This window comes from Myodes glareolus, chromosome 14 (assembly GCF_982192425.1).
Source record: "Myodes glareolus chromosome 14, mMyoGla1.1, whole genome shotgun sequence".
NCBI classification, from domain to species: domain Eukaryota; kingdom Metazoa; phylum Chordata; class Mammalia; order Rodentia; family Cricetidae; genus Myodes; species Myodes glareolus.
The window spans coordinates 32,111,490-32,136,438 of NC_142039.1; the positions used below are offsets into that span (position 1 = coordinate 32,111,490).

Sequence of the window (24,949 nt, forward strand, 5' to 3'; positions counted from 1 at the left end):
AGGCCCCACCAAAACAAACCTAAGAATTCCAAACCTAAGCCTGTAGGGATACTGCATATCCAGCCATAACAGTGCTCTTAAATATTAACCTAAAACCCAGGTACTGCCTGTTTTGATTAAATATTCTGTATCTAATGGGCATGGATTTTGTTTTGTTTTGTTTTTCTGAATAGGTTTGTGTCTTGAGAAGAGAGTGTTCTATAAGCTTATATCAGGACTACATGCCAGCATCAATTTACATCTGTGTGCAAATTATCTTCTGGAAGGTAATCAGATTTCATAAATGGAGACTGTTTTGCTTCTAAGATACTATAAAAAAAGTGTTGGAAAGTAAAATACATATTCTGCAGAGCAAAACAAAAAACACTTTTTATACTAAAAGACAATATATTTCTCTTTATTTTCAGAAACCTGGGGTAAACCTAGTTGGGGACCTAACATCAAAGAATTCAAACGCCGCTTTGATCCAGTGGAAACAAAGGGGGAGGGTCCACGAAGACTGAAGAATCTATACTTTTTATACTTGATTGAGCTTCGTGCTTTGTCAAAGGTGGCCCCTTATTTTGAGCGCTCAATTGTTGATCTTTACACTGGCAACTTGGAAGAAGATGCCGACACCAAGACTCTTCTCCTTAGCATCTTTCAGGACACAAAGTAAGACTTAAATGTCAGTTTTGGAATCCTCCAAATATTAGCAAAGAGAGATGCAGAGCCAAGGAACACAGGAGTAATATTACCACAGTAGTTTTAGTGATGCTGAGTAAAAAGCCTCCTGAAGCTTGGCTGCAGAAGTGTTTACACTTGCAAATAGGCCATGTATATTTTAATAAAGAACCGAAGATTTTATGTAGTGTCAAAATGCTCTACTGATTTAGTATCCTTTCAGTTATTGCTTAAACTTGCAAAGAGTCATAGTAAGTGCATAAGAATTACAGTGAGAATACAAGGTGCTATTAGCTTCCTTCTGTCACATAACTGTTTAAATCATCTGTAGTCTGTAAAACAATTCTCTCCGTGTTACAGAAAGACACGAAGGAAAAGGTAGACGGTGAATGACTAAAGTAAACTGCACATTAACATGTACAAGAATACGAGTGTTGGCATATTTGGAGATTGCTTTTCACTTGTAAATAATTTTATTAATTTCCTTAAGATACTGCAGTCTTAGCTGGGCATTGGTAGCACACGCCTTTAATCCTAGCACTTGGGAGGCAAAGACAGGCGGATCTTTTGAGTTCGAGGCCAGCTTGGTCCACAGAGCAAGTTCCGAGACAAGGCTCTAAAGCTACACAGAGAAACCCTGTCTCAAAAAAAAAAAAAAAAAAAAAGAAAGAAAGAAAAGAAAAGAAAAACCCAAAAAGAGAGAGAGAATAGCTTGCTGTAGTCTTACTAGTGTATGTGTGAACTGTCACCCTCCTTCATTACAAATATTTGTAAGGCTATAAAATTTTAGCAGAGTGCTAGGACAAGCTTTGGACTTTTCATTAGTAACGTACTAATAGTCTTGTCATTTCATCAGGTCCTTTCCCATGCACTTTGATGAGAAATCCATGTTTGCAGGTGACAAGAAGGGGGCCAAGTCATTAAAGGTAACGGGGGCATTGTGGAAGCCATTTGTTGTATTTTCATCTTATTCATCCAAACTTTCCTAGTTGTCCAACACTTTGATGTTAGTCTGATTAGATCACTGTTGATTGAGGACCTATGGGACAGCGTAGCACTGAGTGGTTTGCAGCTGGATCTGTTCTATGGCCAACAGTCTGAGTTATGTTTTACACTCATTCCTTTTTCTGTTGCTGTGAGGAAATACCCTGACAAAGTAGATTTTAGAAACCATTCAATGTAAGCCACAACTCAGTTCTTACAAGTAAAGACCTCTCCCACTGTTAACTTTCCAGCCCTTTGTTAAGTGCCTTCTCAGTAAAACGTGTTAAATGTGCACCAGGGATATTGGCTCCTATTAATGTCTGTCGTGTGACATACTATGTTGTGTACACAGAGTCAGAGCTTTTACTGTTGAAAAACAGCTTAATCGCTTGTAAACTTCAAAACTTTATTCTATATATAATTCAACCAAATGTAGCTTAATTTCAAAAGTCTAATTCTGGTATTTTCTGCACATCAGGAGGAATTCCGGTTACATTTCAAGAACATCTCCCGTATCATGGACTGTGTGGGATGTGATAAGTGCAGATTGTGGGGGAAATTACAGGTGTGTGTGTTGTCTTTCCTTTTCAGACTGTTCATAGCCTTACATTTTTCTGCTTACTTTGTTTTTGTTTTTAGAGACAGGGTTACTCTGTGTAGCCCTGGCTGTCCTGGAGCTAGCTCTGAAGAACAGGCTGGCCTTGAACTCACAAAAATCTACCTGGCTCTGCCTCCCAAGTGCTGGGCTTAAAGGAATTCATCACCACTGCCCAGCTGCTTAGTTTTATCAAGATTTATTTGTTGTCCAATGAATTAGTGTTTGGAAACAAGGAGATCCAAGTGTGGCTTTTTTGTATTGTTACTGAAAGATAACACTACTAGACTGATTCATGAGCAAGCACATTTTTGTGTTCCTTGTCTTAGTACCATCTTAGACTCATATTTAAAATTGGTTATATAAGCCCTAAACATCAAATTTTGGACATGGTTTGTTTCAGTGGTGAAAGGCTACCTAGCACAAAATGTTAAAGTTCTGTGGGGCAGGCCTTAATGTTCATTGTACAGAGGATTATTTGATTTTTACCTTATTTTCTTCCAAAGATGATGATAAGTACAGAAAGTCAAAAGGCAAAATTAATTTTTGTTTGTGTGGGTATTTTTTTTAAAGACAGGTCTTGCTTTGTTCTCAAGGCATTATTATTATCTTTCTGCACCAGCTGGTGAGATAGGATTATTTTAAAGGCAGCTGTGCTGAAATTAAGATTTTTCTTTTTCTCTAGTGCTGAGAAATATCTTATTGTTGCAGTGCTCTTGGAACTTTGAATTGCTAAGGGTTCTAAATGCAGCAACTGTGTTTAAGGGGTCTGGGGTAGAGAGCTGAGGTAGAGCAGGTTTGATCCCCTAACACTACAAAAAAACAAAAAAACTAGTGCTTTCAAGATTCCAAGTCAGTACTGTGGTTCTGATGATAAAAACAGGCACTTCAGTCATCTGGGACAGAAACATGCTCAACCAGCATCAGGTTGCTCAAGTTTTCCTGAGCATTGTTGTGTTTATGTACATGTGACCTGTGAGGGAATAGACAATGTTCTACGCATAATCCAGCACTGTATCGTAAAGCTCAACTCGTAGGATTTTTAAAAGAAATCATTTTTTCTTGTTTTTATTTAGGTGTGTGTATGTGTGTGTGTGTGTGTGCGTGTGTGCTCTCACATACCCAGAGAGGCCAGTAGAAGATGTCAGATTCCCTGGAGCTGGAGTTACAGGTGCTTATGAGCCACTGGATAGAGCAGCAAGCATTCCTAGCTGCTGGGCCATGTCTCCGGCTCCCTCATAGGGTGTTCAGTGTCTTTACTGAGCAGTTCTTCACAGTAGCTATGGTGTGACGTTAATGTAAGTTTATGAATATTCTCTTTTAGACTCAGGGCTTAGGAACTGCCTTGAAGATACTATTCTCTGAAAAAGAAATCCAGAAACTTCCGGAGAACAGTCCATCTAAAGGCTTCCAGCTCACCCGGCAGGAAATAGTTGCTCTTGTAAATGCTTTTGGAAGGTAAGAATTGCACCTGCAGCTGAGACCTGACTCCCTCAAGGCTTCACTATACTGCACAGATTGTCTTTTTCCCCCAAAGGCATGCTTTGGTTTGGTTTGCTAACAGAAGAGTCAAATGCTGGGTGTGATGGCACACACTCAGCCCCAGCTTGAGGAGCTGAGGAAGGCAGATCGTGAGTTCAAGGCCAACCTAGCCTAAGTAGTAAAAAGCGTGTCTCAAAACAAAACAAAATAACAACTTAAACTGATTGCTTAGTGTGACCTTCAGGCTCACAGTCAGTTCTCTGTCAGTCCTAGGAAGAACTGATAGTTTCCAGTACCAGTGCCTTTCAGTTTAACTTCTCAGTTTCATGGGGGAAAGAGTCTCCTAATAATTCTTTACTTTAGTTGGCTACTGTCTGCTGTAGTATAGTAGACAGGAGGAGGATATGATCGAGAAGTAATCAAAGATATGCTGCCCTTTCCCTGCTCTGTATTGCCTAAGCAATGTGTGGGAGTCCTCTCCCACATTCCATTTCTTTCAGTATCAGGAAAGTCTATACATACACATACACTGCTTCTTATATCAGAAATGGGTATAAATATAATTTGAATTTATAGGGAGATTTATGCAGTGTTGAGGGTTATAAAGCAGAAGGAAAAGAATCAGGAAATTGTATGCAGTGTTATAACAGTAGGGCAAAATAAGTCACATCATGGAGAAAAGTTGTTTTTAAACTGGAACCAGATGACAGGGATTAATGTGTATGTTTTATGAGTGTGATTTTAAATTCAAAGGAGACCGATGACTTTAAAGATAACTTAGATATGTCCCATCTTAATGCCAAGCCTTCACCTGTTTCCCCCACATATTTTTATCTAGGCAGGGTTTTGCTCTTGTGCAAGCTGACCTGGAACTCTGATCTGCCTCAGCCCTTGGTGCTAGGGTGTGAGCTGCTGTGTCCAGCTCTTCTCTCTGTGAAGACATCTGTGCTAATTGAGATACAGCTCACAAGGTAGCAGCTGATGACTGGCTTTTAGAAATGTCCCTTCTAGCTTCAGCTCTTATCTAGAGCCCATTCTCCCCTAGGGAGTGCTGGCTAGGAAACAGGTTTGGAGTCCTAGGATCCTGGCCTGCCATTTGCCAGCAGTACACCTCTTCAGAACCTCAGAACCGACCTGCTAGCTGGGTGTCTTTTTTTTCTTTTCTTTTCTTTTCTTTTCTTTTCTTTTCTTTTCTTTTCTTTTTTCTTTTCTTTTCTTTTCTTTTCTTGGTTTTTCGAGACAGGGTTTCTCTGTGTATCTCTGACTGTCCTGGAACTCGCTTTGTAGACCAGGCTGGCCTCAAACTCATAGAGATTCGCCTGCCTCTGCTTCCCTGAGTGCTGGAATTAAAGGCGTGTACCACCACTGCCCGGCTTACTAGCTCGATGTCTTAGTTAAGGTTTCTATTACTGTGAAGACTCACCATGGTCACAGCAACTCTTATAAAGGAAAGCATTTAATTGAGGGTGGCTTGCTTGCAATGTCAGAGGCTCAATCCATTATCATGGTGGAGAGCATGACAGCATCTAGGCAGACATGCTGCTGGAGCTGAAAGTCCTACATCTTGCAGGTAACAGGAAGTCGACTGAGACACTGGGTGGTATCCTGAGCATAGGAAACCTCAAAGCTTACCCCCACAGTGACACACTTCCTCCAACATGGCCATACCAACTCCAACAAAGCCACACCTAATAGCACCACTCCCTATGAGATTATGGGGGCCAATTACATTCAAACTACCACACTGGGGATCCTGGAAAAATACATGATTTGAACCTGATTTTACCTAAAATGTAAAAGCAAAGTTCTAGCTACCTTTTGTTGTTGCATTCTTTAAGTTACTTGAGTATATACACTTGATGGGGCTCATATCATTGCCTGTGGCCTCCTAAGCTCCCAGTAAACAGGAACTCTTCAAGTACTGGGTAAAGAAAAAGAGTAGTTGGCAGTGTACACTGTGTTACTAGGTTATAGAAGAGAAATACTGGAGTTTTGATTGATTAACCCTGAATTTTGTACATTAGGAAAAATGAACTTGTAGGTTTTTCATTTCTTTGCATCCCAGAATTTTATTTCTGGGTTTGAGCTGCTTATTTATTCGTTGGCAATCACTTACACAGTACCATAAATGTAGATAGGTAATGGGAGTTGGGAAGGACCTTGTAGGACACAACAAATACTTGTGAGCCATTCATGGCACTGTTTCTGCCCTTCATCTACAGTCTTTGTTGTTTTGTTTTGAAGACAGGGTTTCTTTGGTAGCCCTGGCGGTCCTGTATCTCACTCTGTAGACCAGGCTACCTCCTAACTCAGAGATCCATTGCCTCAGCCTCCTGAGTACTGGGATTGAAGGCGTGCACCACCACACCTAGCTCTCATCTGTAGTATTGATGTGAAGATAGATGAATTGGCTTCCTTTGCCCTTCTAAGCAAGCCCAAAGAACCAAAGTCCTGTGACTTGTCACTTTTAATGGAGGTACAGCATATCTATTTAAAACGAAATTCTCATAGGTTTGCTTCATCCTTTGTTTCTCTGTGCTCTCTCTGCACTTTCTATCTCTTGCCAAAACAGGCATCCCATGAGTCACTACGTTTCTCTGCTCCTGACTGCATACTGGGTCTGAGTTGCCCTGGCTCCAAGAGAGCTACCAACAGTTTACATCAGAGTCGGAATTGAGTCATTTTACCACCCCCAGAGCCAGATGCCATCATGTCTAATACTATAGTGAAAACGTAGTACATATACAGAATTCGTTTTATAGTATAAAGAATAATGATGTTATACTGTTTGTAGGGAAGTGGATGGAACTCAAGATAGTGAATCACATCAGGCTCAGAAAGACAATGTTTTCTGTCATTTGTGGATACAGATTTTATACACACACACACAACACAGATGACGTGGGAGTCCCCTCTGTATGCTATGAATATGTTTTATTACATTGGTTATGAAAGAAGCTGTTTCAGCCAATGGCCTAGTAAAACCAGGTAGAAATTTGAACAGAGATAAAGAGAGAAAGGTGGAGTCAGGGAGATGCCACATAGCTGCTGAAGGAGAAAGACACCAGCTACTGGCCAGAACCTTACTGGTAGGCCACAGTCTCATGGTGATACACAGACTAATAGAAATGGGTTAACTTAAGATGTAAGAGTTTGCTAGAAATATGCATAAGCTATTGACCAAACAGTGTTGCAGTGTTGTAATTAATATAGTTTCTACATTATTATTTGGGTTTGGGCACTTGGGAAATGAATGAGCAGTCTCCGCCTACACACACACACACACACACACCATGTTTGTATAAATGACATTAAAGAAAACTAGGGTAACAAAACATTAATGAGATGGGGGAGGGATGAGAATGGAGAAAGCAGGGGTAGAATATATTTTAAGACACATTGTATACATATATGAAAATATCCTTATAAATCCAGTTCTAATTAAAGTTAAAAACAAAACAAAAAACCAGAGGCCAGAGATTGAAAGACTTGATATAAGAATATAAAGTAACTTCCTTTTATAAAATGTTCCATACAGGGTAGGCCTAGAAAGATTTTATTTCTAGGCTTTCCTCCAATTGTCTGCTCAAGTAAGGGTTAACTTACCTTATAGCACTACGGTGCCTACCTCCTTCTAAACACCCAGATCTCCTGCCTGTGTCACTTTGTATGCTGGACTTAGTTCTTCAGACAGTGGAAGGGAGCACACTCAGTGTGTCTGTGATGTGGATTTGAACATAAGAATTTTGGCATTTTCTGTAGTTGGAAACTTTGTAGATGTTTAGCATTATCTCAGTTTTAGTTTTGCATGTTTCCCAGCAATAAAACCCAAATATATGCAATGAAAAATAAAGTAAATAAAATGAAATTCTCAATATTTAGTGTTTGGTTCTTTTAGATTTTTGCTTCCAGGTTATACAGCTCAAGGATCCAGTATCAGCATTTGAAATGTGTGCACATCTCATCAGCTGTCCTTATTAATATGCACTTGTTTTCCTCCTGTAGGCTTTCTACAAGCATAAGAGAATTACAGAACTTTAAAGCATTATTACAGCACAGGAGGTAATGAAGACTTTTCTATGTCTCTGTAGACATAACGGACTATGTGAAGCCTTTTAGCTTTGGACATTGAGCAGACAAAGTGTCTAAGACTTCAAGAATTCTGAACTCTTAAAGAGAAAATTTAAATGTTCACTTGAATATTTATGATCCTTAATAGAATATCGATTAGAGATATTTATAAATGAAGTATATACTTTAAAATTGTAAGTTATACTAATTCCATGTTTGTTTCACATTGGTTTTGTTTGTATTGTATTACCCTACATTCCTTGTTGTCAAACTTTAAATGACTGTGTTTATCCTGAGAAGACTATTCAGTCTGTGATAGAAGAACTAGGGAACCAGTGCTGCCTAGGGCTGGTCTCAGTGACAGAAAGTTGTCAGTGCTGTAGTTAGTGTTTTCGCCTTGCCTAACACTGTGTGTCATCTTGTGTGATACGGGGCTGTCACTATAATGAATAGGCCTTTCAGTGCTTAGTGAGAGAAGTTCTGGATGATTTCCCAGGACTCAACCACTTTAAGAAGTTTAGTTGTTTAGTTGCTGTTGCTGCTTTGGTTTTGGCCTAAAGGGACCTGCCTTGGTGGAGGTGGGTGAGTGCCCTCCCATGCATACTTAGCCAGATGTCCTGTGTACACCAGGCTGGCTCAGAGTGGGGTGTCCATTCCCTAAAGCCTACAGTTCCTCTTCTTTGGACTTCGTCATTCCTCTCCTAATTATAAACATTTTCAGTTACTTTATGAAAAGCCCTATTTATTTAATGGATTGTTTATTCATAAAATTTGAATGGGATCCTGTGGGTTTATAATGCTAATTGCATTATACACAAATTTTGCTATTTTAAAGTAAGCATTTTCAATATTTGATTTTGACACAATCTATGCAATCCTCTACCTCTTGGTGTGATTCTGTCTGGTGAGATGCTTTGGCAGGAGTGTCACTTCCCCCCTTTTCCATCTTCAGTTCATCCCAGATCAGCCGTCCGTGGTGTGACTTAAGACAGTAGAGGACTGGAAGACCCTAGACTGTCATTTTTTAAACCTGGTTTTTAAAGTCTTTAAATATTTTAAATCTTGGTTCTTTTAAAGGTGGCAGTGGATAATGAGATTACTTGAAAGGTTTTTATCTGTGTGGAAGTAATGCGAGTCCAAAGTCTCACTTTTCCTTAGATTCCGTCTTTCTGAAGTAAACAGTAAGTGCTCTTAAACCCACATCTTATCTGCCAAAGTCTGACCTGTCTTCCTTGTGACTTCATGGTGTGTACTAGATTGAGTTGGCTCCCTCCTCTCTCAGTGCTTCGTCATCCACTGTGGAGGGCTGATGGGGGACTGAGGCCTCACTACTTATTTCCCTCCTAATTTCTAACCTTTATAAACTTATGTTTTGTTGATAGTGGTGAATTTTATAGATTGATTATTTTTTTAAGATGGCTTTGTTTTTTTGCTTTTTATTTTAAAGAGTTGCAAGTGTTGCCGTGTGATGGGAGTGGGCCACTGTAAGACAGAAGCCCACAAAGTAAATACCAGTGACCTCGCTAGTGCATTAGTAAGAAATGTTCTGTAGTGTCCATTTAGAATGTAAGGAAATGTGAAAATTTTGCACTTTTTGTTTTTATTTTAAATGCAGAGGTCAATTTGGTAATGTTACTTACCATTACTGCAGTTAGATGCTATTGTTTTACACTATTGGCTTCAGAAAAAAACTTCATTTCCACTTGCTGAATTTTTCTTAACTGTGATTTATTCCAAGCTTAGGACACACAGTAGTGTTGGAGTGTGTGCTAGGAAATTGAGAAGCCGTGATTAAGTTAGAATGTACCCAAGGTTTCACTGAATTTCCTCAGTTGATGTTCGTTGGATAACTTTTACGTGCATTACGGTTGTGTGCGTGGCATATATTTCCATGCATCTGAGGACTGTGGAGACTGTACGCTGCTGATCCTTAGGAGGCTGTCTGCAGTTCTGCACCAGTGCTGAGAGCCTACACTGAGAGCGCTCGACAGCCGAGCCACAACGTGCTGTCTGTCTGTCTGTGTCTCGTCGCCTACTGTAAAAATCTAGCACCTGACAAGCAAAATGGATGGGAATGATTATACCTGGTGACATAATCAGCGTGAAGAAGAGCAAGTGTTTTCCCTTGGTGGCCTATGCTTGTTTTCCTGTAGTGGCATTCGCGGTAGACACACTGTACACACTAAAATGGTCAGTCAGTACGCCTCCTGTTTTGGATTATGTGGCAGATCAGCCAAAACAACAAGACCTCAGTTTTGAAAGTTGACAAGTCAAATGTTGGCCTTCTGTGTCGTGTGTGTGAAATGCTATGCCGTATTTCTCGACTCTGCCTAGGTGCCACTGTGCATAAGGAAGGACGGCTGTGCTGGTCTTCTCAGCACTGCCTTCAGCTGGACATCTGGACACAGTTCACAGTAGGCCTCCCAGCAGCTGCAGAAGTCAAGGCTAGTCACCAGAAGCTCAGACCAGGTACACGGTGTCATGGAAATTCCATGGCACAAGCCAAGCACAGAAATCCTCATGTTCTTTGTTTGAAGTAACATCTACAGGTGCAGCTTTGAGTTTTCAGAGAATTCCATATAATTCACTGTTGTACCTACCAGAATCTAGACCATGAATTAAAGTACATGCTTCTGCAATCTTTGTTGCTTTGGTTTTTTTTTCTTCCTCCATTTCAAGAGCAATCAATTATAACTTAAGAATCAGGAAGAAAATACACGTCTGCATCGTCTGAGGGGGATCTTCTTGAAGTCACAATGTCAGGCACTGGCAGCCTGTGCTTAGGGTACCACATGCATCAGCTCGTCACCAGCGCACTAGGTGGTAAGTACAGTTATTTCTTAAAGCATAAAAACAGATGAGTTGAGACTCAGCCAAATTCACAACTCATGGCTGTGGAGCCTGAAAGTGCCACCAGAACCCATGGCTCCAGAGCCTCTACTGATAATGAGGGCCATTTGTGTCATTTCTGTAAAGGCCTATTATATTCAATCAAAGTATAGGAACTTTGGCATTCTTTGATTTGTATTGAGCCATAGGCTTTATAAAAAATGCTTGTTTTATTTAACTTTCTGAATAGGAATAGGTGGTACATTCATGTGGTTAAAAACACATTTTATACCAAAAACACAATGCCACAGTGCACACAGATGCCTTCTTCCCTTGGCTTTTTGTATTTCCATCCATACCTTTTTTTAAAAAAAAAATAGCCAACATATATAAACATAAAGCCTTATTTCTCTTTATCTTGGAGTGACATCACATACATACCATTTGCTTTTTATCACCTGATATTGCAGAGGCCACATATCACAGACAACCTTTTCACTTTAGTGGTTGCTGGGCATCCTTACCATGGCTGTGCCATTATTTAGTTGAACAGTACCATTCTTGAGCATTTGAGTTGATTCTAGACATTGTCCACGTCATGTCACATTTTACGTGCATCTCTACGGTAAGTATTCAAAAGTGAGAGACTCCACACACTGATTTTTGAAAGGCACTGACAGACTCTGCCTTCCAGAGGCTGGTTCTGTTCACATGCCACCTACCGTCTGACAGTGCTGCTCACCCACAACATCCCTGTCAGAGATGGTATTCAGATGCTACACTTGGACACTGTGGTCTGCCTAACTATATAAAATGAACAACTTTTAATATATGAAAGCATCCCCTGGCTCTGCTTACTGATCTTTGTCCACTATGACCACGTGGTTATCAGAACCTCACCTGTTAATATTAGTCCTTCAAGTGTGACGAGCAGCTTAGTCTTCTAGTTGATTTGGCTTTGTTTGCTCTCATGGTTTTCCATGCTGTTTTCTAGTCGGATTTACTGATTCTGTGGTGGCTTCTGTATTAGCTCACAGAATAGCTTCCTTACTTCAGACCAAGACAGCAATCCACCGGTATTTTTTTTTTCAGAAGTGTTAATGGTTTTGCTTTATTCTTCTAACTCAGCCTCACACTGGAAAGACCCCCTTAGATTTTAACTACCCGGGGTAATTTGAGCACTCTTACTAAATGGAGCGGTTCATAGGGGTCTGTCACAGCACCCATGGTAAGACAAAGTCTCCAAGAATGATTTGGGACTTACCTTCATATAGTAAGACAAAACAAACAAAAAAAAATTCCCTCCCCCATTTATTTGTTTAAAAATTGGGTATCTGTTAAAGACTCATAAATGGGGGAGCCCTTCAGTGAGTGCTAAGCTTGGTAAAAGTACAAGAGTTACTTAAGGGCAGCTCTGAAAAGAACGGATTTTGACTCTCGAGGGGTCTGGGAATATAGCAATGAGCAAAACACTCTTGCCACCACATAGCTCAGCTTCTATAGCCCAAACATATTCCATTCCATTTATAGTAAGACCACACCTGAAGAAAATGCCACTGAGGCCACGCGCCACCTAAAATATTCCCAGAAGTCCAGGGAGCCTCCTGACGCTGCCAGAACACTGACTGGGGAAAGCGATTTGACAGCTGCCAGTCAGGGCCTCATCAAACCACACAGGCCAAGCTGCCTGGGGTGTACCTACAGCTGGGCAAAGCCTTTGACAGGCCTCTGCTCTGTAGACTGGAAGCCTTGGATGGGGCTGGTAAGTTTATTTATAGAGAACTTCAGGAAGGATGCTTAGCTCCACAGACACAGCAGCCCTGGGAAAGCACTGTTTATCTGAATGCAAGCGCCCTTTTATGCTTTAGTTAGGGTCTTGAAAAAACACCATGACTGGGAAATACTAGTGGGTGTCAGAAACATGGGTAACAGTTACATGAACAAGGGTTGGTAGAAAGGAAGAATTTTGAGGCTCATATAAGCCGAATAAAGTGGGCCTCTAAACTCTAGTTCTAACTAGGTGCCAGGGACAAACGGTCTGTGGAGAGCATAGAAAGTCAGAATTTGAGGTGTTAACCAGATGAGACTTAGGGAAAAGAAGCCACCGGTAAGGTATCTACATCAGAAAACAGCAGGGGCAGATCAAGGTTTGGAGAAGGCAGCTGTGGATATCTGTAGGCGTTGCCAAGACCCTACATTTGGATCCAAGGATCACAAGCCTGGATTGCATGAGTCCATACTGAACACAGTACCTACCCAGGGCAAGGATGAGGTAAAGGTATTGGGAGTCCAATAGTTTGGGACATAGGGATGGCTACAGCAAGTGCCAGGCATTTTGTTCTTTGGGAGAGGGACCTTCATGTCCCTACCAGGAGATAAGAGGAAGTTAATGTGCGATCCTCTGTATTGTCTCAGGTCCAAATCATGACAACTGCAGTCAGTCCAGCAGAGACACCCAGTGGACACTGAATTACACAGCATGTCTTCACAGTCCCATTTTAAAAGTTTTCTCACTTTGTCTAATTAGTTTAGTCTTTGCTGAGAGCTGACTGGAGCCTGTTCCGTTCAGTAGCCCCCCACCTGGTCCCATCAGAAGCTGTGAAGAGCTCATACTGGATAAAGTGGAAGTGGACATTGAAGCACTTCTGCACCAGTCTGCTTAGATCTCTGTCTGGTAAAAGTGAGAGAATTCTTTTCTAAAATAGTTGTCTTCACTTGTGAATTTTGATAAGTTATTTGTAACCTTGTAGTAGAACAAACAACAGGGGTGGAATGTTTGTAGCTCAGTGGCAAAGCACTTGCTTAGCAGGTGTAAGGTCTAGATTTGACGGCCACTGTGCAGGTACACATGCATATGGGTACACAATGTTCTAGTGATACATAATACACTATGCAGGTCCGAATGAGATTCTCATAGTGCTTCTCAAGTACCCACAGTAACTAACACTGCTTTTGTTCTTCATAGGGGAGAAGTGTTGGTTCGACACTGTTGTTCACAAAAAGCAGTTGAGTTTTAGTGAAGGGGGAATTTGGGAGGCACTAAGGTTTACCTAACCTATGCAGATAAACATGGGACCAGAACAGCTATTATGTGTCTGACACAGTCAAAACAGGGTTGACAAGAGCAGAGGATACAGCTCAGTGGTAGAGCATTGGCCATATCTGAGTAAGGCCCTGGATTCCATCCTTGCTGCAGCCACAAGGAAAACAATGTGACCTGGATGTATGCTGTACTAACTTGTAGCTCACAACTCCTAACACTTGGATGCTAACCGTCTAATGGAATATATGCCAGTCAATGATAGCTACAAACATAGCTTGGCCAGATCCTTAGCTGTGTGGGCAAATGACTTTTCCAGCAGTCCAAATCGTGTGTGCCCTGTTCTTGTTACAGCAGATCTCAAAGCTGGTACCACATTTTTGGTACTGCTATAGCTCAGGCTGGCCTCAAACTTGACCTAGTGTTGGGAATGCAAGCATAATACCCGGCTTGACCCTGTGCATTTCAAGCTTTAATATGACCAGGTTTTAATTTCATGGGGTTGTAAACATGAACTTTTCTTTCCCTATGTTTAATCTAACACATTAGGAGCAGTTTTGTTAGCAGAGGAAGCTCAGACCTCTTTCCCTACATGGGATCCATGGCCACCATGTTTATTATATTCCAGCCTGTGGGGACAGCATTTAAGAGTTAATAGTCTTTTTAAACAATGGTGAGATTCCATAGACATATCATTTTGTCCTTTCCAATAAAAAATAAATAGCTGACATCATTATCGTAAAAGTGGATCATAGCTTGGTTAATGCTGGGTGCCTGTCTTCTCCGTGACAAACTATAAAGTGTGCATGTGCTATAAAATAAGTGCATACAGAACTATCTTGATGTTGCTGTGCTCTTCAGAAAGCCCTGCCCTCGGCTGCTGCTGGAGACAAGGACACAGGGGCTGGACACAGGCACTGGCTGCAACAGTGCACAGTTGCAGGTACACTGACAGATAAGCTGTCTTATACACTGTTACTGTAAACTACTGAGTTAGGCAACTCGTGCAGGCTTTGCCTCTGCGTGGAGTTCACCCTGGCAAATAACTATTTTGGATGGCTTGTAACCCAGACGTTTGCTCATGCTTGAAAGCAAAGATGTAGTGAGGGGCTGTGTAGGTCTTCAATTTGGTGTTCTATCCAATGAAAATCCAATCACAACCCATTTGAAACCAACTTTAAATACATCTAAATAGGAGAGAGTGGGCTTGTCCCTGTTAGATCCCCGAACTCTAGGACAGCAGGAGAGATGTGTGAAGTGGGCTAGAGCCTGTGAGCGAGACTTGCCTTCCGGCCCTGGTGACCAGATGGTGCAGTCTGTGAGAAGCCAGAGCATCTAGCCTCTGGGATTGCCATTTTGGGATACACCCAGGGGAGCCCTGAGATGGCACATGGGAACATTGTCTGGAAACACTATCTGGCTGAGATGGGGTCCTGCTACCACATAGACAGAACCCACTTTTTCACACCCATAGCTTTCAACATATGGTCGGAGTACTGTTTAAAATCACAGGCCATGAGCACCATGTACAGCTCACACAGTAAACAGGCATGGTTTACAGAAAAGCTGTCAGGAGTCCACAGTCCTTTAGCTTGAGGGCCAGAAATGTTTATTGTTAACACTCTGTGGGGAGCTCGTGGCTTACTGTTGGCTATAGCGAGCACTGGCTGAGTCAGGGAAGGCGCTCTTGCCTTCCTGCTGAGGTAGTGAGTATTCAGTTAAACTGGGCTGAAGAAAACTACAAAATGGCTACCCACACGGCCGAGGCGGCTGACTAGTGTTGGCGAGTGCATCTTGACAGCTTCCGTTTGTTCCTGGAGTGTGCACAGTAGGGCTGTCGGTGAAGAAGCACAGGCTGTGGGCAGGGGTCAGGAGAGACTCCTGCTGTGGAGCCTGTCACGTACAGACCGTGGTCTTCTGCTTCCTCTTGACTTTCAACACTGGAGTGGAGTTACAGGAGTCCATCCGTGTGGCGCTCACAATCCCCGGGACCTTCATGACCTTCAGATGGAAGGCTCTTTAAACTGTTAGACCACGTAGTCTATACGTTTTAAAGTGAATTATGCATGAAAATCTGTGCAAACTACAACATACATTGCAATAACAATCAAGGAAAAAAACCTAGTATACTTTAGCATTAGTATTTAAGTTATATAAAATACATCTTTATAAAAGTACAGAATCTCTTATTTTAAAAGTTTAAATTATACCCACTGAAATAGCCAGGCTCTCTGCTAGCACTAAAGTTAAGAGTTTATCACTCTAAATTATTGCTTAGTCCTACCTAGCCATGAGGAAGCTATTGCAAAAAAAAAAAACTGGAGTCCTGTTTCATAAGGAAAAGTGCCCTGAAAACTCAGCTGTCATCCAGTCTGTCTGGCTGAAGGTTTCCAACAGAGGACTCTTGCACAGGACTGTCAGACTGTCAGCCGGTACTACCCTTGGCTTGCTTTGTCTGGATCCAAAGTGGAGTCTTGCTGCAGAGTTCCTGCTTGGGCCAGGGAGCTGTTACTTTGCTGTCCCCAATCATAGTCTGGAGCAAAACTTTAAACAAACAAACAAAACCAGTTCAATGGCTTGACATTAGCAACAGACCCCAGTTCTTCATGAGGTGTCTTGAAGTCCATTTTCCAACCAACAGCTACACACAGTTCTGGTGGCCTGTGTTCAAGTCTACTGGACTCTGCAGTGAGTACTCAGAACTCTGGAACTACTAGAACCTAAAACTAGCCACTGTAGAGAACATAGTTTTAGCAAAAAAATTGTGTCTGAACCCTAAGGTGGCAATATAGTGCACTACCCGTACTTTTGGACAGACAACTTCTAAGTCTCAAGTTCCTCATCTGTGGGACAGGAGTGACATTAGTAACTTCCTTGTTGGGCTGTTGTCAGGGTTGAGTGAACACCTACAACAGTTCTCAAAAGCAATATCTAAGATCTCATTAGAACTCAGAATACTGTTTTTATTTTCCTCTGTCATGAAATACAGTCTTTTCTTGCTCTGTACACAGGGTGAGAGTACTTTCCTCTCTGCTCTTGGTAACTTCTAGCAAGAAATGGTTAGGAATGTTCCAGCAGGGTAGCTAAGAGAACAGTTTTAGGCAGAAGTGGAGCCCGAACTCTGGGAGGGTAACTTTTGACATTGAGAAATCTTTGCACATTAGCTTGCTTCCAGAGACTGTACTCTTCACATGGCTGCTCTGTGTTTTTCCTTAACTGCTACCTTGCTTTTCATTTTTATATGATCGTGGGTCTCTCCTCCCTACCCAGGGAGACAGGAATGTGTTCTGTTTCAGCTCTGTATCTCAAACCAAGGTCCTCTCAGAGCCCTCTCCTCATTCCCAAGGACTTTCTCTGTTAGTTATACAGAGTGCAAAGCAAGCACCGTATTCTGAGCACTGGGCAGATCATGCACAAGGCGAGCAGAAACCAAAGCCATGAGGGCTGCTCCTGGCCCTGACGGGCGGGTGCTTCCCATCTTCCCTTTCCCAGCTATTATCCAGACTGGAACTAGTTGAAGGCAGCCAGGTACAGCTTGTTTACTGCCCTGAGTACACACACACCATGGTGAATGTTAACATGTCTAAGTGCCCACCCCAAAATAGACTGAGACCAATCTGCTAGTGAGTTTTCAAGAAAGGGGGGCAGTTCCCATGTGCTTTGACAGAGTGTGCTCCAGGGTCAGCCACACTGCTTACCCAGCAAAGGGACTCCCATGAGAACTCAATTATACTGGCCTCATAGGGTTGTAGCAAACACTGAATGAGGTGACATTTGTGAATATCTTACTAAATAACTGTTTAAGAATAACAAATTTCGGGCTGGAGAGCTGGCTCAGCGGTTAAAAGCACTGGATGCTCTTCCAGAGGTCCTGAGTTCAATTCCCAGCACCTACATGGTGGCTCACAACCATCTACATTACAATGAGGTCTGGTGCCTTCTTCTGGCCTGCAAGCAGACATGGAGACAGAACCCTGTATACATAATAAATAAATCTTTAAAAAAAAAAAAAGGATGACAAATTTCAAATTTTAGTTCTTAAAATATATTCACTCTAGTGATTATTGGTCATGTATTCTCTGTCCTTAAAAGAGGATCCAAGATGTCCGCCTGAATGTCCCAAATCATATTCCACTGAGTGATTTGAGCAGCAAATGCCCTGGCCCTCTCTGGGGAGGCTCGGAGGAGTCCTATAAGTAAAGGTTGATTTCTTTAACTCAGCACAGCTATCAGGCATTCCATGGAATACTGAGTAGGAAGAATGCTGGGGGAGGGGATCTTTTAAAGACCATTTGCTTTCTCTCACCTCTGGCTACGTCCCATGCAGGGCAGTTCTATTCAGGGGTAGTCTCTCCCCACCAGAAGGCTCTTACCTTCCCTGAAGTCCCTGAGGAGCAATGTTCCAGGCAAGATCATCATCACTGTCGTATCTTCGTGGGTTGTCAAAGAAGTAAGATCTGGGACTGAATCCATGGCTGGGGACCATCCCAGGGCTGGTCTGGAAGAAAACGTTATCATTTAGCATCCACAACTGCCTGCTAGCATGAGGGAGGAGTACCGTCATTAGCTGAAGTGTTTAATGTGCCTGGTTTTTTTTTCTTCTTCTTATCAAAACAGGGTCTCATGAATCTCAGGCTTGCCTCAACCTCAGTAGCCAAAGATGACCTTCAATTGTGACTTTCCTCCCTTTACCTCTCAGGTGCTCGGGACTGAACCTAAGGTTCCCTGCATGCTAGGCAAGCACTCTACCAATTGAGCTACCATCCCCAGTCCCTAAAATGCATCATGGAGGAGGGAGGGGCTGCTTTCTTTAAGGATCTATAGGGAGTTTGTAAAAAAGGACCCGAAAGCAGGAGGAGGACAGACGAGCTGGTGAGATAAAGGAGGTCAGGAGGAGCGAGGGTAACATAAACCTGTGTAAATGTCACAATGGCGTTCTTAGTTCCAATGGTGAATTACTGTTCTAAGTCCTCACAGATACATCCAAATAGCCAGGCGTGGCCATTCACGCTTACAATCCCAGCACTTGGGAGGCTGGGGCAAGAGGTCTGCCCGTATTCTACAGCAAGATTGTCTCAAAACGACAAAAAGTTCCCCAAACTAAAGCAGACAGTCCATGTGGAGACACACCTGTATAATCACATAGGCTCTTGGAGGTCGTTCCTCAATCTTTCATTCTTTTGCCCCAAACTGAATCCTCAAAAAAATGCACGTGGGCATTGCTGGAGTCCATCCTGGCAGGGAAGGCAGAGCCAGGCTGGACTCCATCTTCCCCTCACCTTGGTCTGTTTCCTGTGCCTGGCTCAGCAGTGACCACTCAGAGGCGAGTAGGGAAAAGAGCAGCAAGCGGCTGTTACCCGGGTATGGACCAGGAGCTGTGCCGTGTCCACATGCATCATCCTGCGCCCCCATCGCTCACACTGCCCCTCCCCCCGAGTGTATGGCTCAGGAAGACAAAGCTGTACCCTAGCTTGTATGGTGCGGCAAGGCTTCCAGGGGATTCTGAACCTGACTTGGTTTTCTCTTCTAGAGGGTTGGCTCAGCAGATGTGGCCAAGCACAAGTGGATGGCTTTAGCATGGTCACTGTGACGCCACTGCCCTGCTCTCCCACTCCCTGGTGAGCTGCTATCGCTCTGGGGATAAAGTGAGTCTCCAAACAGTCTTTTTCAAAGTATCATGTAGCTCAGGCTGGCCTTGAACTAACTACGCAGCCAAATATGACTGAACCTCTGATCCCCTTGCTTCTATCTCCCCAGTGCTGGGATTACATGCTTGGTTTATGTGGTATTACGGATCAAACCCAGGGCTTCATGCGTGTTCGGCAAGTACCCTACCAACTGCCATACCTCCCTCCGTCTTCTGCTAAAAGAACAGCATGTGGGGGGGGGCAGTGAACACTGTGTGGCATTGGGATTCATTAGTCTGCTCTTGAAAACCCTTGTGTGTATGATAACCACGTCTGTGATCAAACACTGCTTAAGGTCTAGGGTTCTCGCTAGTTCCTGGGCCATGAGACAAACCTTAATTTTCATTTCTCTTGCAAAATAACGAAAATGCGTTTGGGGGGGTTAGCTTTAAGAGAATTAAGAGAAAGAAGATCCTACTTGAAAGAGTCATAGAGAGCCTACCTCACAATGGTCACTTTTCACGGAAAAACTGGGAGGGAAATCCTACTTGCTGGTTTCAGGAGGATTAGGGGTGCCGGGGTGCCAGAGAGAGAGTACTTACAAGGTCCTTCGTGGGGCTTCTGACTCGGAAGAAGTAGACCACCAAGGTGGTGGGTAGGAGCTCCCACACGAAAAGCACCACGCCGAACACTACATAGCCGGCATCACCCAGCTGGCTCTTCAGGTCTGCCTGTTCCAGAGTGGAGAAAATGAAGTCAGGAGACCTCAGGCAACCAGTGGTGGAGCACACAGAGCAGAGAACACCCCTAGGTACAGTGAAATGCCCCCCTAAAGCCCACACTTTGAAACCTGGTCTCGGTGATGGGTCAGGCCCCAGCTGGAGAGCAGTGGAGACCATTTAGGACGGCTATTTGTGACTGGCCACTCATTTACTTTTGCAGCTTGGGGGATGAACCCAGAGCCCACACCCAGCCCGGACTCCTCCTAAAGGAGAGTAGCTTGTCTGTCCAGATTCATCTTCACAATAGCCACGCCCTATTCTCCACAAGAGCTGACCACAGGCAGTTTGTCCAGGAAAAGTCCCCTGAGCAAGGAAGTGCCCAAGGGGAGGCCACAGGGGCTTCCTGGAGGGAAGGTCCCAGAGTAGAGAGGAACTGGATATGGCAGCTTCTCAGCCCATTACTGGGAAGAGAACACTGAGTCACAGCCTGGTCCTCAAGCCTCCTCCAGCACATCATGCTGAAGGCTGCCTCACTCCTCCACAGGGAGATGGCACTCATGTCTCCTATGTCTCCTTGACAACCGCAGCTCAGCCCAGTGCAGTCGCCCATTCCCCAAGGAGGCGCAGGTGCTTGAAACCACCAAAGCCAAGCCCTTCAAAACCATCGCACCCAAACATAGAGGTTTGAAGCTCTTGGCTGAAAGAAAAACGGAAGTAACTTGTTAAAACCAAATCTGTTGCTTGATGAAGCTTCAGTTTGGGAAGAGAAAAAGGTCAAGTGGACAGTTGTGATGGTGTGAATGGTGTGTACTGGTCTGCAGTAGTAATGGTTTGAATGGCGTGTACACTGATGCTACTGGTCTGCAGTGGTGATGGTTTGAATGGTGTGTACTGGTCTGCAGTGGTGATGGTTTGAATGGTGTGTACTGGTCTGCAGTGGTGATGGTTTGAATGGTGTGTACTGGTCTGCAGTGGTGATGGTTTGAATGGTGTGTACTGGTCTGCAGTGGTGATGGTTTGAATGGTGTGTACTGGCTCTACTGGTCTGCTCTTGAAAACCCTTATGTGTATGATGAACACCTCTGAAATCAAGAGCTTAAGACCACAGCTTAAGGTCTAGGATTCTCATGTCTAATTTTCCTCAAATGGCACGTGGACCTGAGCATCCTTGCCCAGCTTTCTCCCTGCTGCACCTGTGGGACACGGTTGGCCAGGGTTGCTAGGTTACAGCCATGGTTTCATCTTTCCCAGGGATAGTATGCATATAGCCATTGTGGATTTAGCTCACTGAGGTCATTTTATTTTTATCTCACGGTCTTAAATCAGCTCCAGCTGTGAGCACTGCTGGGATCTCATACCTGAACTCACACACTTGCAGGTATCTGCTGCTTTTCCAGATAACACTAACGAGTATTGCAAAGCAATCCAACAGAGTCCTGCTAGAGGGGTTCATTTCTCTACCACAGAGGTTCATCTGTGTCTGCACATCAGTGGGCCATCAACTCCCACAGGGCAGGACTGGACAATAGCAGATACGGGAAGTCTGGCCTTCCAGCAGGCAGCACTCACTGTATCCTACTAATCTGGTCCCCACTGAAGCAATACCGTGCCCACCAATCTGGTCCCCACTGAGGCAGCACCTCATCACGTCCCACTGACCTGGTCCCCACTGAGGCAGCATCTTACCACATCCATGACCTGGTCCCCACTGATGCAGCATCTCACCACATCCACTGACCTGCTCCCCACTGAAGCAGCATCTCACCACATCCACTGACCTGGTCCCTGAGGCAGCATCTTACCACATCCACTGACCTGCTCCCCACTGAAGCAGCATCTCACCACATCCACTGACCTGCTCCCCACTGAGGCAGCACCTCATCCCATCCCCTGACCTGCTCCCCTTGCAGGCAGCACCTTGTCATGCCCCCACTGACCTGGTCTGATACATTGTACCAGTCATAATCAAAGGAGTGGACATTCTTGATCTGAGAAAATGACAAGATGAACAGATTGTAGCAGGCCCGAGAGGTGTAGAGCAGGATGACGGTGACACCGATGGCAGTCACCTGACACACCGATGAGCCCTGGAAGACAAAGCCAACAGGAGTGGGCCCCTGAGATGCATCAGCCCCGTCCCTGGTGTCACCCAGCAGGCCTTGATAATAGAGAGCCTTGGAAGGCAGCCAGAGCTGCCAGAGCATCCCACCCCAGGCCCTGCTGCATCTGAGCCCCTCCCTCTCAGATTTCTGTTCCCTTCATCTAAAACATGGGGCTGGGACGATGCCACTAAGAGGGTCACCTGCGGGCCTCTTTCCGCGTGTGTCTCTCAGTGTCTTCCTGGGTCACTCGTCTCACTGTACCTGGAGCTTGCTGGTCCTCCTGCCCCTTTGCTGAGCGCCGCGATTACGAGCACATGATGCTGAGCTCCACATTTAATGTGGTTTCTGGGGGAGTCGGAGCCAGGTCCTTATGCCTGCGCTTCACTGGCTGAGGTATCACCCCAGCCCCCAAGGCCTTGATCTTAAGAGCCAGAATGTCACAAAGCTCATCAAATCCCTTAAGTCCCACCGTTCAGTAACAAGATCCTGGCTGACTGCCTGGCACAGCCCGCAAGCCCTGGTCAGGATGCACACGGCCTTGTTCAAAGTCTAGAACCTGCAAGGCTGGGAGCACAGGAGTTCTGCTCAGCCTCTGGGATGGGGTCACTTGGGTTATCTGTGACTGATCCCTCTGTATGAAGCTTTATCAGGTTCTGCCTCAGTTAAAGGACCACAGGAAAGCAGAACTAACTGTGTCCTGCACTGAAGAAGAGTCATTGAATCACATCATTAAATCAAAGGACCATTCATCTGTCACAGGGGTCAGCCAATATCTGACATGCACCGTTTAACCCTTTTAAAAACTGAGCTTTTTTTTTCAAAATTTTATGCACAACTCATGTATTAGAAGTAAGATAATGAACTTTATGGCAAAAATTAAATGTAGACAATTAAGATGTGGGTTCAGCTAGGCCTAATGGCACATTCTGCTAGTCCTAACTACTCAGAGGCCTAAGGGACAGGACCTTCAGTTTGAGGCTAGCCTTTGCTGAGTTCAAAACCAGCCGGGGCAACTTCAAAAACCTTGTCTCCAAATAAGAATTTTTCAAATGTGCAGGGCTGCAACTCAGTGGGAGCTGCTGCCTAGCATGCACAGGCCCTGGGTTTGATCTCTAGCACCACAAAACTGAGTTAACAGTTAAATAAATGTAGCTCTAAACCGGACTGAGCTTTCCCAACAACTTTGCACACTTAATATATGCTAAGCCACCTGGAAATAAAAGTTCACACAAAGTTCAGTGAGCCGCAGGGTGAGCAAGATCTGCTGTGCTTTAGGTGCAAGCCAGGAAGTCATTTGCAGAATAAGGAACTTGCCACATTCCTACCTTACCTTTGATTCCAGGTAGATGTTGGCTAGGGACATCTTGGAGATTTTGTAGAGGCAGATGGAGAGAGAGACGGCACACAGCACAAAGAGTGTGTCATTGATGGCCACCCTGACAGAGACGATAACCTTCCTTTCCCAGGTTCCCGTCTTCACCAGCACAGCGCAGGTCAGATTCACCAGCAGGAACACAAGGCTAATGAAGAGCGAGGCCAGGTAGAGGGGTAACCTGGGGACAACGAGACACCAGGATGTTACTTCCTATGAGCGCTACATTCTGGGTCGCAGAACCGATCCCTTGCAAATGCTCAGGGGCAGCTGGATGTAGTCAACACACATCATTTGCGGATGTGTTGCGTGCCTCCCTCCACGCTCACCAGCTGCAGAGAGCTCCCATCAGTAAAAGCCTGCCACCAGGGCTGCAGACACAGCTCAGCACTGGCTGCTCTTCCTTCCAGAGGACCTGGGTTCAATTCCCAGCACCCACATGACAGCTTACAACTGTCTGTAACTCCAGCCCAAGAAGTCGCCTTCTGGCCTCTACTGGAACCAGGCCCACACGAGGCGTACACACATACACTCAGACAAAACACTCATACATAAAATGAATACAGCTTTAAAACAACAAAACGAAACAAAAAAAAACCCTGCCGCAGCTGAGGCTGGGAACAGAGCTAAGTGGCAGAACATTTGCCTAGCACAGAGACCCGGATCTGAGCTCAAACAGTGCAAGAAAACCACAACACAAACCTGCCACAGCAACTAATAAACGCTAAATGGATTGTTCTTATCAAACTACAGCCATAGATTGTTCACTTCTCTGGCACTTCCCGCTTACAGTTTCTCAGAGCTACACATGTGTAAGAGACCCGCCACAGGTGATGCAGACTGCTCCGCCTCCCTGGCGCTCGGGGTCTCGCCTCAGGTTCCTCTCGCAGCTCCCGTTATATCTCTTCCCGCAGATCCATGCGGTAGAAACGCAAAAAAGAGTGAAATTGCGTGGCTCCAAAACGGACTGGCGTTGAGGGCTTAGTTCAGCACTAATTCACATCCCCAGAACATTCACAAAATGGGCATGGCCATACACACCTGCAACCCCAGGAACTGGAGATGGCTAGGGTGACAGATGGAAACTGTCGGCTGCTGAGTTCCAGAGTCAGTGGGAGACGACCTCAAGAGAGTAAGGACTGGGACAGAGCTGGACGCACCATATCAACGTCCTCCCCTGACCTCTGAGTGCACAGGTAAACACATATACATGCACGTACCCCGCCCCCTTCGCGTGTACACACACACATACACACACACACACACACACACACAGACTGGTGCAAGTGACCTATGCTTCTAATCTCAACACCAGTTAGAAGCCATGATCCCACAAAGCCTTTTTTTTATATTTATTTATTATGTATACATGCCTGAAGGCCAGAAGAGGGCACCAGACCTTATTACAGATGGTTGTGAGTCACCGTGTGGTTGCTGGGAATTGAACTCAGGACCTTTGAAA

General features: G+C 44.3%; 2 protein-coding genes across 3 annotated transcripts in view; one reads left to right on the forward strand and one right to left on the reverse strand.

Annotated features, from left to right (window-relative positions):
* The window catches only part of Ero1b (endoplasmic reticulum oxidoreductase 1 beta), a 42,689-nt gene extending 32,255 nt beyond the window's left edge, over positions 1–10,434 (forward strand). The window contains exons 11-17 of one of the 2 annotated variants that reach the window (XM_048460904.3): positions 174–266; positions 408–654; positions 1,520–1,589; positions 2,126–2,212; positions 3,567–3,700; positions 7,730–7,786; positions 10,130–10,434. In XM_048460904.3, coding sequence (XP_048316861.1) covers positions 174–266; positions 408–654; positions 1,520–1,589; positions 2,126–2,212; positions 3,567–3,700; positions 7,730–7,786; positions 10,130–10,145 — 704 coding nt within the window. In that variant the 3' untranslated portion in view covers positions 10,146–10,434. Of the gene's footprint in view, positions 1–173; positions 267–407; positions 655–1,519; positions 1,590–2,125; positions 2,213–3,566; positions 3,701–7,729 lie in introns of both variants that reach the window. The other variant, XM_085699235.2, reaches the window with a different exon arrangement.
* Positions 10,435–15,250: 4,816 nt separating this feature from the next.
* Positions 15,251–24,949, reverse strand: part of Gpr137b (G protein-coupled receptor 137B) — a 32,343-nt gene continuing 22,644 nt past the window's right edge. Inside the window, exons 3-7 of the mRNA XM_048460907.3 lie at positions 23,446–23,668; positions 21,951–22,100; positions 19,894–20,022; positions 18,038–18,162; positions 15,251–16,208 (exon numbers count right to left, since the gene is read on the reverse strand). Of these exons, the coding sequence (XP_048316864.1) occupies positions 16,100–16,208; positions 18,038–18,162; positions 19,894–20,022; positions 21,951–22,100; positions 23,446–23,668 (736 nt within the window). The 3' untranslated portion in view covers positions 15,251–16,099. The remainder of the gene's footprint in view (positions 16,209–18,037; positions 18,163–19,893; positions 20,023–21,950; positions 22,101–23,445; positions 23,669–24,949) is intronic.